At 48.4% G+C, this 13359-nt stretch overlaps 1 protein-coding gene across 1 annotated transcript in view; it reads right to left on the bottom strand.

Moving 5' to 3' along the window:
- Positions 1–228: 228 nt before the first annotated feature.
- LOC119441279 (insulin-like growth factor 2 mRNA-binding protein 1) overlaps positions 229–13359 on the bottom strand; it is a 53501-nt gene continuing 40370 nt past the window's right edge. The window contains exons 13-14 of the mRNA XM_037705902.2: positions 7055–7168; positions 229–6500 (exon numbers count right to left, since the gene is read on the bottom strand). Coding sequence (XP_037561830.1) covers positions 6279–6500; positions 7055–7168 — 336 coding nt within the window. The 3' untranslated portion in view covers positions 229–6278. The remainder of the gene's footprint in view (positions 6501–7054; positions 7169–13359) is intronic.

Raw genomic sequence — 13359 nt, 5'->3', positions numbered from 1 at the left:
CCCTTTAAACACGACCGCAGGAAGGTAAATTTGATACGACGAGTAGGCCGAGAAGCCCGACTGTTTCTAACTACTGTCACTAATGATAACTTTGGTCTTTTGTCACTAGCACACAAGCCCTTGTCCAATGAAGTTTCACAGTGACAGCTGAAAACTGTCCAGCAGACTTGGTGATCAGCACATGAGCAATGTGCCATTTACCAAAGGAGACACACACAAACATATGTAAAAAAAAAAGACCTGTATTGCATCCAGACTCTCATACAAATTCACTTCGAGAGAGGGGAAATAAATGGTTGCACAGAAACATAAGCCAATCCTGTAATTATGCCAACAGATACAAACTTTTCTACTGCCATGCTTAAAGCGCACACTGAGGAAACAAACCAAGAAATAGTTATAAAGGCTAAATAAGACTGAGGTTTACATGAAAGAGGACAGTCGGCAATTTTCATCAAACGCCAAGCAGCCGGCCACAGGTGCAGCCCCACATGTCAATCTTGACAATGGCAACACTGTATTTCAGTTTGTTGGTAGCGGTGGTCGTCTTGCATTAGATGTGTTCATGCTCTGGTGGCGGTAGAAGGCTCAGTCGCACGGTGGTTCCAATTACCACGTCGGTTAACATGTTACCAGTATAATACACTGAACAAGGGTTGCAGGTAGCATAACGCGGTGACCAAGGGGTCAAACTACACAGAGAAACCTAAGAAAACTAGCACACGCATGCAAGCCTGTTATGCCAGCAATGAGCACGTTAATTTTCTCTGGGGGCTACATCATCCCAATGGTCTCCAACACCAAAGCAAAAGGGTGACACCGTGGACACACCTTGGTGCACAATAGCTGTGAAAGCAAGGACATCATCTGGCGCGAGGACAATTGAGAAATTACGCTGCACTCTAATACAATATACAATTTAGTAGCAAGTCTCAAAAACAATTACAATATAGTGGCGAAAAAGACAAATAAAGATGGAGCAATTACGAGGGCTTCTTGCTACACAAATTAAATCACGGTGAAATGCCCGAAGAGCGCACAATGGACACAAAAACGAACAGCGTTACAGCAAAAACTATGGATGCTACTAACTCTCGGGGTTAGGCCTAGCAAACCAAGCACTGAGGGGAAGCAGTCTGCTGCCACTGCTGGGAAATTATACATAGCAGTAATTACACTATGAAACTCTCCACAATTTGACAAAGTTAGCAAAGCTAATGAGAACACCATTGCAGTGCAAGATTTAAGAAATACCAGCAAGCACTAGATTAGAAGCCTACTTTTATGTGCAATGTTATTGTTACAATGCCCTGCATACCAAAAATCCCACTGACAAACAGACTGGTTAGGTACTGAAACACATAGAAAATAAAACTCCTGGTTTCCTCCTTTTGTGGTAACCAAAAGAGTTCAAAGTAAAACAGTCTTCTGCTGGCAGCTGCCAGGAAACGAAGAAAGTATAAAAAAAAAAAAAAAAGGTTGCGCAACATTACAGCCCAGGCGTCGGACACCAATCAGCTGATTGCTGTTCCGGCCAGTCTAACGCAAATGCGGGGTAAATGAATGAGCAAGCAGCAGCAAACTGTAGATGCGAGCCAAAAAAAAAATGCCATTAGAAAAACGAATGCAGAGGTAGACACACAAAAAAAAGTTAATAAAGCCCAGGGACATCAGTAAAGAGCACTACAGTCTGCGCAATGAGCTGCATCTCAGCCAAAACCCAAGCAGCACTGGGAGAACAAAAACTTAAGCAAAAGGTTTAACAACTACAGGATCAAACTCTACCCTAAAAACCAAAATGTCAAAGCACAAAGAGGAGAAATCTAGATCGTGATAAGCAAAGGATGTACTGTGCCAGAGCATCAAGCCGTGCAAGGCAGCAGCAGCAGCCAGTTAACAAATTCTAGGGGTCAAAATTAGAAGATAAGGTGTGCTGGTGAACGGACACCACCAAGAGGAAAACCGTAAAACACTGCAGGCAACTGCTTTTCATTTGCTCATACACAAGATAAGAAGAGAAAGCCTATCTCAGAGATCCATGTTTTAAACAGCACTGCCATCTAGTAGTAACACATGGAGCAAACATCTACAAAGGCAGGAAAAAATGTGCAACGAGTATGCCGTCTACACAAAGTAATGCATTAACGAAACTTTCCTAAACCAGCGAACACCAAGGTCGCATGGCAGAAAGCTGAAAACGGGTAGCCAAACAAGAAGTGTCATGTTCGGAAATCGGGTCATTCAACTGGTTCTCAAATCCGTCATTTGCAAGTTCTGAAGTCGATCATTTGCCAAGGTCCGCATTTTTTTTTTTCTGCTTGGTAGCAAATGTTCTAGTCATCTTTGCCAAACCGGTTCTCTTGCCATTGCTTGCTCAAGAATTGAACTATCGTGCAAGACCCCTTTGAGCAAAGCGGGACCCCGGAGTTGGAAAAGCTTGCTTGCATTTGCGGGATGTGCAAAGAAAGGTGACCAAGAAGCAGACCTGTTCAAGCCATAAGCTTGAAATTACCTGCAAGTTGGAAGAATGCTTCACAGCAGAGTTGCCACCCTTAATACATCCATCAAAACTGATCCCTTTGCAAGAAAATGAAAGGTCTTCCTCAAGTCCCTGCAATGAGAAAAAAATATACATGCAGTGCGAAGCAAATGGAATAGTAAAACCAGCAACGTGGTTGCTTTCCGTCAGGTTGACTCGCTGCCCTGTCGGAGCAAGTTATCGAGCAGATGACGCAGTTCGGAGACGCTTGATGGGAGGAACTGACAAAAGAGTCGGAGTTAAATTGCTACCACAAGGCAGCAGTTTGTTCCACGCTGTAGTGGTCTGTTATGTGTGTGTCACTGTCAGCCTTCTTTTGCAGTCGCAGTCAGGGTAATAATAAAACTCTAGGTTCCTGGATTGGAGAGTAACTCCCTTTCCTGCACGGTACAAGTGAGGTAGCCGTCGTCAAAGAAGAGCGCAGTCATACGAGGACTCCTTCGAAAAGGAGAGGATCGCGCGAAGCTGCGCTCCCTAACCAGTGGATTCAAAACGAACAAATGTTTAACACGGGCATCGTCTGGAGCCATCCTCGCAGAGAGAGAGAGAGTGGGAGCACAGTCCTGAGAGAAAGTTTCCTTAGCCTGTAATCCTGAGGGAGGGGCGTCGTAAGAATGAAACTGGTGCATGTCGGCGCAAAAAAAAAAATAATAAAAGAATGGCTTTCGGCTCCGTCGTGGGAATGGCGTTTCGAACGCAACACTGTTTTAAAAGCCCCCACCCTCGCACAAAAGCCGGCAGAAGGCCTTGAGCTGCTATCGTCAAAGTACACGTGACGACTCTTTCTTCAAAAATGGTTTTCTAGAGCCTGCCGCTGAAAGCAAGCAGCATCCCACTTACATGTTTCTTAGCTGTAGTGTTTAGCCTATGAATTCAGTTTTTGTGTGTTACCAACGAAGATTAGTGGTCTGCGTGTCTCGTCTTCACTGCAGCTACAAAAAAAATTAAAAAAAGAACATTGAAGCATTGTCACCATGTCATTCAACATGACATTTTTTTTTCTTTCTTGGGTAACATCCAAAGCAGAGGGAACGAGAGCTTTTCTTTTTCTTCCAGTGCTCTTGGCTCCCCTCACAAATTTTACCAGTGTGTAACGGCAATGCAGTTGCGACGCCAGCTTCAACGGTAATAACTGCTTGCAAAGGAGAAGGGGGTGGGAAACAACTGAACTTATTGGAGAAACTTGGCACAAAAACCAACCGATAACAAGTCTTGAACTTTTTTGCTTCTTTTTTTGTCTTTCATAAGTTGCACACGCAAACATGCCAATAAAGGCCTCGACAACATCTCATCGCAGATCATTTCAGAGCATAACCCATCCGTGGAAGAACAGCAGATGTGCAAGAAAAGGCTGCCTGGCAATGCAAGGCGTGCATGCAAAATGATCAGCTTTGAACTATCTGACTGACTTGGTAATGTTTTTTTGTTTGTTTGCTTGTTTATCTCTCTAACAAACGTTTAGCCTTCCATGGTTTCTTTTTTTCTCTCCCGTCCCACACGCAATGTCTCGCATCACATCAGGTCATCGAGCATCCGAAAAAAAAAAAAAATGTGTGTCGTGGCAAAAGGCACCACCTTGTCATGGGACACACACCCACACACGCGCATACACACACACACACACAAAAAAAAAAGTTTCTCCAACAAGTATCAAAAATAAAAGCTCTCGTTCATCGCGTAATGTTTATACAATAAAAAAATGGGAGGGGCGGAAACACAAAACACAAAAGTGTTTCTCGCCTCCATCAAAAAACGCCTCCTCTCTGCTCAAGCAAGAGTGGCAGACTCGCAGCACCGACTACTAAGTCGGCCAGCTTCAACCGCAATACAGCTGCTTCCATCACGAGCGCCGCCCGCCGTGACCAAAAGTTTCACATTACTCGCGCGTTTCTTCTTTTTTACATACACACTTGACATACGCCTCTCAAAGCTGCGCATGTGTAAAAGAAACGCACTTTTTTTTTCACAGCCCCGGCAACCGAAAAAACTCGAGGTCGCCTTTGCCCCTGCGCCCAAGATGAGAGGGGGAGGAAGGACACCCTCCAAGCAAGTCTTCCCAATTTCAGGGCGCAGCTCTTATCCACCGGCCGCAACCATCGTAACAAGTGCCGGCAAAACACACCGACGTACAGCTTCTATCACACTCGTCTAGAGAACGCGAGCGGTGTTGTTCAAGTTGTCACAAAGTCATTCCCGAGCAACGTTGGCTTTAAAGCTTTCTCACCAGACTTGCACAGCCGGACAATGTGGTGGGCTCCTGGCTTTCCAGAAAGCTGCCCAGAATCCAGCGCGAGCAGCATCACAGCACGTCTTGCGCCACATAGCACACCGCAGCACACCGTTTACGTGGTCTAGAAAGATGCAATCGATGCGACCTGTACGGCATGCAAGCTTCAGCAAGAACTGTTGCACAAAGCGCTCTTATTGGTCTAAAATGACCGACTGTTGCCCGGGAGACAGCTGCAGCAAGATGTCGCCGCAGCTTAGTGCCTAAAAGCTGATGGGGCAGGCCGTGCTTCCTGCGGCCTCTCGCGATTGGCTGACACTCGCTTTATAAGCCAGTGTCACTTGATAAGCCAGTGTCCGCTTGATGTAGGACAAAGGAGGGTTCCCTTCCTCCCCACACCCTAGCGTAGTATACATCTATATATATACACAATGCACTCTCCTCCACACACTCCCTCCCTCATTACTCTCTCCCGTGGAGGAGCACTCTCTTACATTTGCACTTTGTGTCGCTCAAACCCACTTTCTCCAACATTTGTTTCCTAAAGAGAGAGAGAAGAAAAAAAATGTGACATGTTGATGAAGAACAAGATCAACAACATCATCAACTGCCCTGCTCCCTAACCACTCCCCCCCCCCCCTCCTTTTTTTTTCTTGTGGCCAACACTCCTAATAAACCACAAGGGGAAAAAGAAGAAAAAATGACTGCATATAACAAAATGTGCTCCCTTAGTTCACCCTAACCGACATTCCTTGGAAGTCAGGCCCAGGCAAGCGCACACATTATATATATATATACAATGCTGAAATCAATTATCTTTGGTGGTGCCTGAGCCTCACTTCTAAACGACAATCGGTGCCAGCTAAATCCAGACACCCAAAAAAGTGCAATGCTTGCGCACACCTTCAAAATGAGTAAGTGTTTTCGGTCACCCTTCAAGACATGACAAACCAGAGTTGTCGGCCGAAACGTTTTTCCAACCCGGAAATGGATGCAGCAGGCTCGGCTGACGCTAGTTTCACTCGCTGCCCAAGCCATGCCTAACTCAAATGCACAAGGCTTTCATTACACTAGCTTCATAATATTCAGGCCTTTATGCACAAACTAGGGCGTGCTGCTATTAGTGCTAGCAATGGGTCTCTTTCGTAGAAAAATAAAATAAGACTGCCAAGGCCTACGTTCAAAGAATGGTGTTCATGCTGATGTATAAGCCCTAAACAAAGAAAGTGCAATCGTGCGCGAGCACAAAACTCGAAATTTCCTTCAACACTACACACCTGACCCTAATAAAGCAGTACTTCAAAAGCAAGCACCGCAGGGAATCCTTGGGAACCTTCGGAACAGTGCTGAACAAATGGTGCAGAAAGAAACCTCCTGAATACAAAGAAGCAGCCTTTTACCCACCCCACTACTCTCGGTCCAGTGGTGCAAAGGAGTGTGGCCACAAGAAAAAAAAGACACTGAGGGAGGGAGAGGTACGGCGGCCACCTAATACGTTTGGACACGACCCCCTCAGTTGCTCGTCGGGGGCGAGCCAGCCTGCGGCTGTGGCGGCTGCGAGGAGGAAGAGGAAGATGGAGGCGATGGCTGCTGCTGCGGCTGCCTATTGCTGTTGTTGCCACCACCTCCGCCGCCACCTCTACGTGGTCCCATCCGAGGGTGCATGGGGTAAGGTCCCTGGCCACCCACCATCTGGTTGCGGTTCACCAAGGCCCGAATCTGGCGCTGGGCAGCCTGCACACGTTTGCACAGGGACGCTTGAGATCAAGCACACAAAACAGCGGCGCAACATTTTCAGGCACAAGAGTGCCTATGCCAATGCCGGAGCGCATTCAACTTGCAGGAGCCAACTGACTGCCATGGCTTTTTATGTCCAAAAAGCTACAGCTGCACTTTGAAATATAACAGCGACAGGCTCTGGGCCACGATTTTGTAGCGATGCCTTTTCCAAAGCTATTCTATGTGCTAGGGGTGGGTATTCCAATATTAAATTTTAAATTACAATGTGAATTCGAATGGAATATTTTTTTAATACGAATACTACTGGTTTTGCAAATTGCAGACACTTAAAGTGCATTTTGGGGCAAACTGTTTTGATACAGCGTAGATTAGGCATTATATATGCCGAAACATGTACTAGTTCCCAAAAATCTGGGTATCTCCGCAATTTTCGGTTTTTGTGACCCCCCTTAAAAACCAACCTTCACTCAAGTAAGACAGGCCCTATTAGTAATTCTGAGGTGTAAATGTGGATTTAAGTGGGCATCGAGAAAAATTAGCATGCTCACGTGAGTGCTGAAGAAGTCGCCCAGAAGGTGCACTGGGGTCTCCTCGGTGTTGGCATTCTGGCTCTCCTCAGGCAGCTTGATGAGCGCACGTGTCAGCCGCTGAAGCTCTCGAACCTACAACCCACACAATGAACAAAGTTTTGTGCCATGATGATATGTAGTATTTAAGGGGGCACATGGCAACTGAAATGGTCCAGCTTGGTCAAAATTTACGAGTGATATACCTATTTTTTCGAAATCCACGAACTTGCTTTTACCTAGCGGTGAAATACTGCGACAAAATATGCGGTAGAAATCAAGAAAATAGCACTTTTCCTACTGTGCTGTCATAAAAAAGTGAGAACATCGGGCTTCGATCGCACCGCGGATCAAGCGGCTTTCCGTCTACGCAGCGCCGCCCCACCATCTTGGTACCACCGCAAACAGGCGAGATCGGAGCTTAAGATAGCCATAGCGCCGTATTTAGGCACCCGAAAATAAAAGCAAGAAAGTGATCACGAAAAGGGAAAACTAGTGTCACGATTCTTCACTGCAGTCCTGTGGCGCACGCAGAGAGCTCCTATTGGCCGAGCCAGATTTGAATAACTGGCTCGGCACTTGTTTTGGGTGCTCAAGTGCGATTGCTGGCTATTGATAAGATTGCAAGGAGTTTGAAACTGGATAAGCTGCATGATTATGCTAAAAAATGTCAGACTGCACTAAAATGCAAAGAAATTGTGATCTCACAGCGCTGTCCCTGCATGTTTTGGCCTAGATAAGGCTTTCCTGCAGTGCTTTTGACAAAACTTTGGGCAACGTTTTCACAGCTTTTAATTTTCGGGCAGTTGCTGTCACTCATCCCTTCGCCATTTCACAAATAATGAAGGTAGAATTGTTCTGCTATTCGCATACAAGTCCGGAGGCATTGAGGACTGCTGCAAAGCTGTCCATTTTTGTCTGCATGCCATAAACATTTTTATAATTCACCTTTTGATAAAGGCATTTGTAAGGCAACAGGCCTAATGCAGTTTAGGTTTTCTTTTCTTATGCTTACTATGCAGTAAAAAGAACGATAGGCGACCCCAATCTTTGACTTAGGTGTCTCTTAATGGCACTCGCATTTCAGCGTTGCTGTTGTGTGAATTGGTGTGCGGTAATCAGTGATTTCTTATTCTAATTATTCCACACACTTCAGTAACTGAACTTGTAACTAATGCTCTGATATCACATTTATAATGAAACCCATTAATTTTGTACTGCACTATTATTTTTCTTTTATTTTCTGAATTTCATCCCCGGTCGTCTTGGGAGGCGAACCGGAAGTGCTACGCAAGAAACAAGAGTCACTCAATGCTCGTGCCACTAATAAACCAAGAGCTTTATGGCACAATATAGGGCTTTCTGAGCATACGACACAAAATTAAAAAGCAATTTGTGATTTCTAGTTGTGGGATGGCAATTAGAGGATGTCAATTGTTGTGAATGACAAGCCATACAATAGAGGTCGGAACTGATTTCAGATCTGGTATGTGAGGCACAATTTTTGCTTGAAAATCTTGCTAGGGCTGGCTGAAAATAGAGTTTTCAATGGGTGATGATGGGTGTTCCAACATATTCACTGTCCCCCTAAGCTCAGCTGAGACAGGCATTGCCACTAAAGGGGTCAGGCACGTGCACAACTGGCCAAGTTCCAAGTTATCCGGAGAAGGCCAATTTTAGGAGCGAAATAACGAAAGTTCGGGCCCACAGAAATGCAACGGTGCCGCCCGGGACCTTTGGTCGGGATCAAATTAACTGGAGTCGAAATAACGGAAGTCTACTGTACTTGGAATCCCAGTTGCACTTTCGCTTAGTTGAGAAGCTCTTACCGAAGCAGTCCAGTGCGGCTTCATTGTTTTTCGGCACAGTTGACAATGTTGAATGAGGTACGCAGAGTTGCTTTGCGATTTCACAATTTTCCACCTCACGTACTAAAAGAATTTATTCTAAGGTCAGACACTATCACGCGGGGACTGGCGGAGCGATTTCCAACTGAAGACCACAAAAAGCACAGGCGAGGCACACATACCGAAGCAATCCCCAAACCGCACATTAATAAAGCCTGCACCGGCCGATTAAGCACGCACACGCAAGCACAGAAGAAGTAGTGCGTTTTGGTTCGGGCAACTTTGGGCACACAGAACGCTGTGCAGAGTAACATTTGTCTGTTTCATAGCACACTTTGTGCACCCCTTCCACAGCAGGGCGGCCACAACGCCATGGCGGTGCACAGTCACGGCGGCACTCGGCACGTACTGCACCAAGTGAAGCTCCCTGCGCCGGGCGAGCGAGAGAGCCTCTCCGTCGCCAGCAATGCTTGCGCACCCTTTTCTTCCATGTTGCGCACGCATGTTATCAGCGATGAGTGGGTGTGCACTCACGGCAACGCTCGGCGCCTTTCGCACCACACAAGCAAGCGAGCAACCCTGAGCCTCTCCATCACGCAGCCTTTTCCTCAGTGCTGCGCTCGGGCGTTATCAACAGCGAGCGGCCCTTGCCAGTTCGCCCTATGCGGAAGAGCCCATCGGTACCTATGCTTCAAGTAATCTGGTTGAAAACACATGCGTTTTGGTTGGGACTGGCAGAAGTTTCGAATGAAGTGATCATTCGAGTAAAGCGGCTTCGTTATAATGAAGGTTAACTGTACACTGCTATGGGGAATGTAAATTGGCTGTAAGCAGTCCTAAGAGTACTGGCTGTATAAACGTTTAAAACACATACACCACCGAAATTATGAGACATGTTTACTAAACGTAACTCGGATTGCAGTAAAGCAACAGAGTTTTGTTGTCGAGAGATGCCAAGCACATTAACCTCTACGATCATTTGCCAGAGATACGAGAATATTGCACTCTGGCAAATGCCTCTGGCTTCCATTGTTGCAGAGTTCAATTGTACAGTAGCCGACGGATTTTTCGGACTCGGACTTGTTGGATATTCCGGACTTCATAGATGTACCGTTAGGGTACATGCCCGCTCTTCCCACCGTTACTAGATTACTCTAGTAACGTTGGCTCTTCCTTGGCCGACAAAACGTTCCGAAAATGGGCACTTGCTTTTATATTCGGTCAGCTCAGCACTATCGTCATAATCACTTAAGCGGAATCCGTTTGTTTTGCTTTTTTTTAAGTTTCGGTTGCGCCGTATGCTGTGTGCGGGTGAAAGCTTGCGAGGGTGAGCCGGCAACGCACACGGGAGAGAGGAAGGCGGCCGGAAGCGCGCAGACTTCGTTCGCTCGCGGGGCACAGGGAGGGAGAAGGCGATGGAGACTGTGGGGAACTGCTTTCAGCTCTTGCGGCTGCTGCCGACAGAGCTCCGTATCTTGAAAGGAGGCACTGTATCCAACGCACCGTACCTAACGGATGCACCGTATCTTGAAAGCGATCTGCTATGTTGCCGAAGTGTGCGCCCACGGGGGACTCATCTTCAACGCGATGTGCGATGGGTACAAAGGGCATGCGCCGAGTGTCAGTAGCTTCGTGTGCGCAGTTTTTTTTTTCTTTCTTTTTTTCGAGGTTCGCATTGAAGCGAGAGAATAGACAGCGCGAAGGTCAATTTGCCTGCTGCTTCTGGCACGCTTTTCACTCCAGCGTTTTAACGAGTTTCCGCGGTCATCGAGCGAGATGTCACGTAACCTGTGCGCGCGTGACACCGTGCTTATTTAGTTAGTAAGCGCATACAGTGGAATCTCGATGATACGATCACGGCTAATACGAATTTCCGGATGATACGAATTTTTCTGTGGTCCTGGCCGAGCCCCATTACTTTGCAACGTGCTAGAGAACGGTTGTTACGAATAAACGCCGCCCCACCGACAGCCGCGAAAGAGAACAGCACGCAGTCACGCGCTTTCTCCTTTTCTCTTTTGGTGCGGAGGCGCAGACGCGGCGCCGGACAGCGCAGAGGCCGCAACTGGGCGCGAAGAGTTCGAAGCGGTGGCACTTTTGTTGCTTTGGCGCTTTGCGCAGTCTATCGCTTCAACGGAAACTGAACGGCGTAAGCACAGCGCATACAAAGGTCAGAGCCGTGTGGAGATCGCTTTCAAGATACGGTGCGCGCGACAACCCCGACAGCCGGCACAGGCGCAAAGTCCTCCTTTTCCGCGTGCCATCGGGCGGAGTGGCTGCCGTGCTTCGGGCCGCGTTCTTTTTTGCGCCATTTTGCCTAGTCGCAGCGAGCTATGTCTGCCGAGATACGATCTCAGCTGATTCGCGTCTCATCTGATTCACGCGGCCATACGCCGAGGCGCGGGAACCTCCGTTGGCACGTCTTCCGTCGGCTGCGTTATCGGTGCCGATGACACAGGGCGATTGTGGGTTTCGCTGCTGGAGTCACACGGTGCAAGATAGCGCGGCACGTAATCCACGATGCAAGGTTGCGCTCGTTCAGTCGGGTGCTCCTCCGCTTCTCCCGCTAATCGCCGTATTTTTCTTGCCGTAGGAGCGCTTCCGTATTCTGAAGGCATGCTTTGTCCAAAGTTTATTTGCCAACGAGCGACGATCCATCACTAACCTGGGACTTCTTAGTAATCCGAATTCTGTGTGTCAAGTGAAGACGCCGGTGTGGTTTACGAAGCAGACAACTGCGGTTGCCATCTTGCCCCTGCCACAGCAGCAACCATTGGAGAGACGCCTTTCAGCACGGCAGCCAATTGGAGGCCCGCTTTTATCAGAGGGCCCGTGTGAGTACCTATCGCAGACCCGCGCTTCTTTGGTGTTTGTGCGTTTGTTACAAGTTGGCTACAACGGACGGAACGGCGAAACTTTGAGCTTTCGAACAATACCAAGATGGCGGCGCTCGGTGGCTGGAAATACGAGATATGGCTCCGTGAACTGCGGTGATTTTGCGCGATTAAAAGCTGTTTTCTCGCCCTGTGCACTGACAAATTAAACTTTTTCGGGCACTTTCAGTGCGTTTTCAGCCAAACCATTGTGATGCAGCATAGATTAGGCGTTGCAGATACCCAAACGTGTGGTTTTCAAAAATAGATTTTTCTCGCGATGTTCGCGATCTGATCCTCGCGTCCCCCCTTAATTTAGCTAGTTTTAATTGTTTCGATGATACGAATTGCGGCTAATACGAATATTTTTCGTGACCCCGTGAGATTCGTATCATCGAGATTCCACTGTACAAGAACGCATTTGTTGGCAGAGTATAAGCCGCCCCCCCCCCCCTCCCTCCCTCCTGGGCTGCCTTCCCGCTGTGCTCCTTTCACGTGGGAGATTGCGTCGCCAGTTACCCTTGCGCCCGGTTGCAAGATACGTATTTGGTGCCCCACAGCACAGCGTCGCCCCCTCCCGGCCTACCTCCCGGCCTTTCGCGCGACGGAAGCAGGGCCGGGCTCGACTGGCACGCCCGGCCGTGACGGAAGTCGCGCTTTCATTCGCACATACGGTGCGCGGCGACGATTTTATCGCCCTTGGACTCATGCTCCACGTCTCATGCTCTTCCTCCGCATCGCCCTCGTTGATCTCCTCTCCCATCGGTGGGCGCACCTCGTTGAGAAGTGTGCTCGCTACGGCCCTTGTCGGCGAGATTTTCCAGCGGAAGCCGCATTATAACCGGTATTTCATCTCACGCGGCAGCACTGTAAGCGGTATGCGTATACAGTGGAATCTTGATGATATGATCACGGCTAATACGAATTTTTCTGTGGTCCCGGCCGAGCCCCATTACTTTGCAACGTGATAGAGAACGGTTGTTACGAATCGATTTTCAAGCCGCGTTGGTTGATACGAATAAACGCCGCCCCACCGACGGCCGCGAAAGAGAACAGCGCGCAGTCACGCGCTTTCTCCCTTTCTATTTTGGTGCGGGGGCGCGGACACGGCGCCGGACAGCACGGAGGCCGCCACTGGGCACGAAGAGTTTGAAGCGGTGGCGCTATTGTTGCTTTTCCCCACGCAGGCGTGGGGAAGCACGGCCGCCGCAGCGAGCGAAGGTTCGTGCGGTCTATCGCTTCAACGAAAACTGAGCGGCTTAAGCACAGCGCATACAAAGGTCACAGCCGTGTGGAGATCGCTTGCAAGATACGGTGCGCGCAACAGCACCGACAGCCCCGGCACAGGCGCAGAGTACAAGAACGCATTGGCAGAGTAGAAGCCCCCCCCCCCTCCCTCCCTGCTGCGCTGCCTTCCCGCTTTGCTTCTTTCGTGTGAGAGATTGCGTTGCCAGTTACCCTTATGCCCGGTTGCAAGATACGCATTTGGTACCGCAGCACAGCGTCACCCCTCCCTCCCATACCCCCACGGCCTTTCGTGCGATGGTCGTGTTTGCTCTCCGCTGTG

The sequence above is a fragment of the Dermacentor silvarum genome, chromosome 2 (assembly GCF_013339745.2).
Source record: "Dermacentor silvarum isolate Dsil-2018 chromosome 2, BIME_Dsil_1.4, whole genome shotgun sequence".
Taxonomy (NCBI): Eukaryota; Metazoa; Arthropoda; class Arachnida; order Ixodida; family Ixodidae; genus Dermacentor; species Dermacentor silvarum.
The sequence above is the reverse complement of the archived record's forward strand: the minus strand, read 5'-3'. Positions and strand labels throughout refer to the sequence as shown.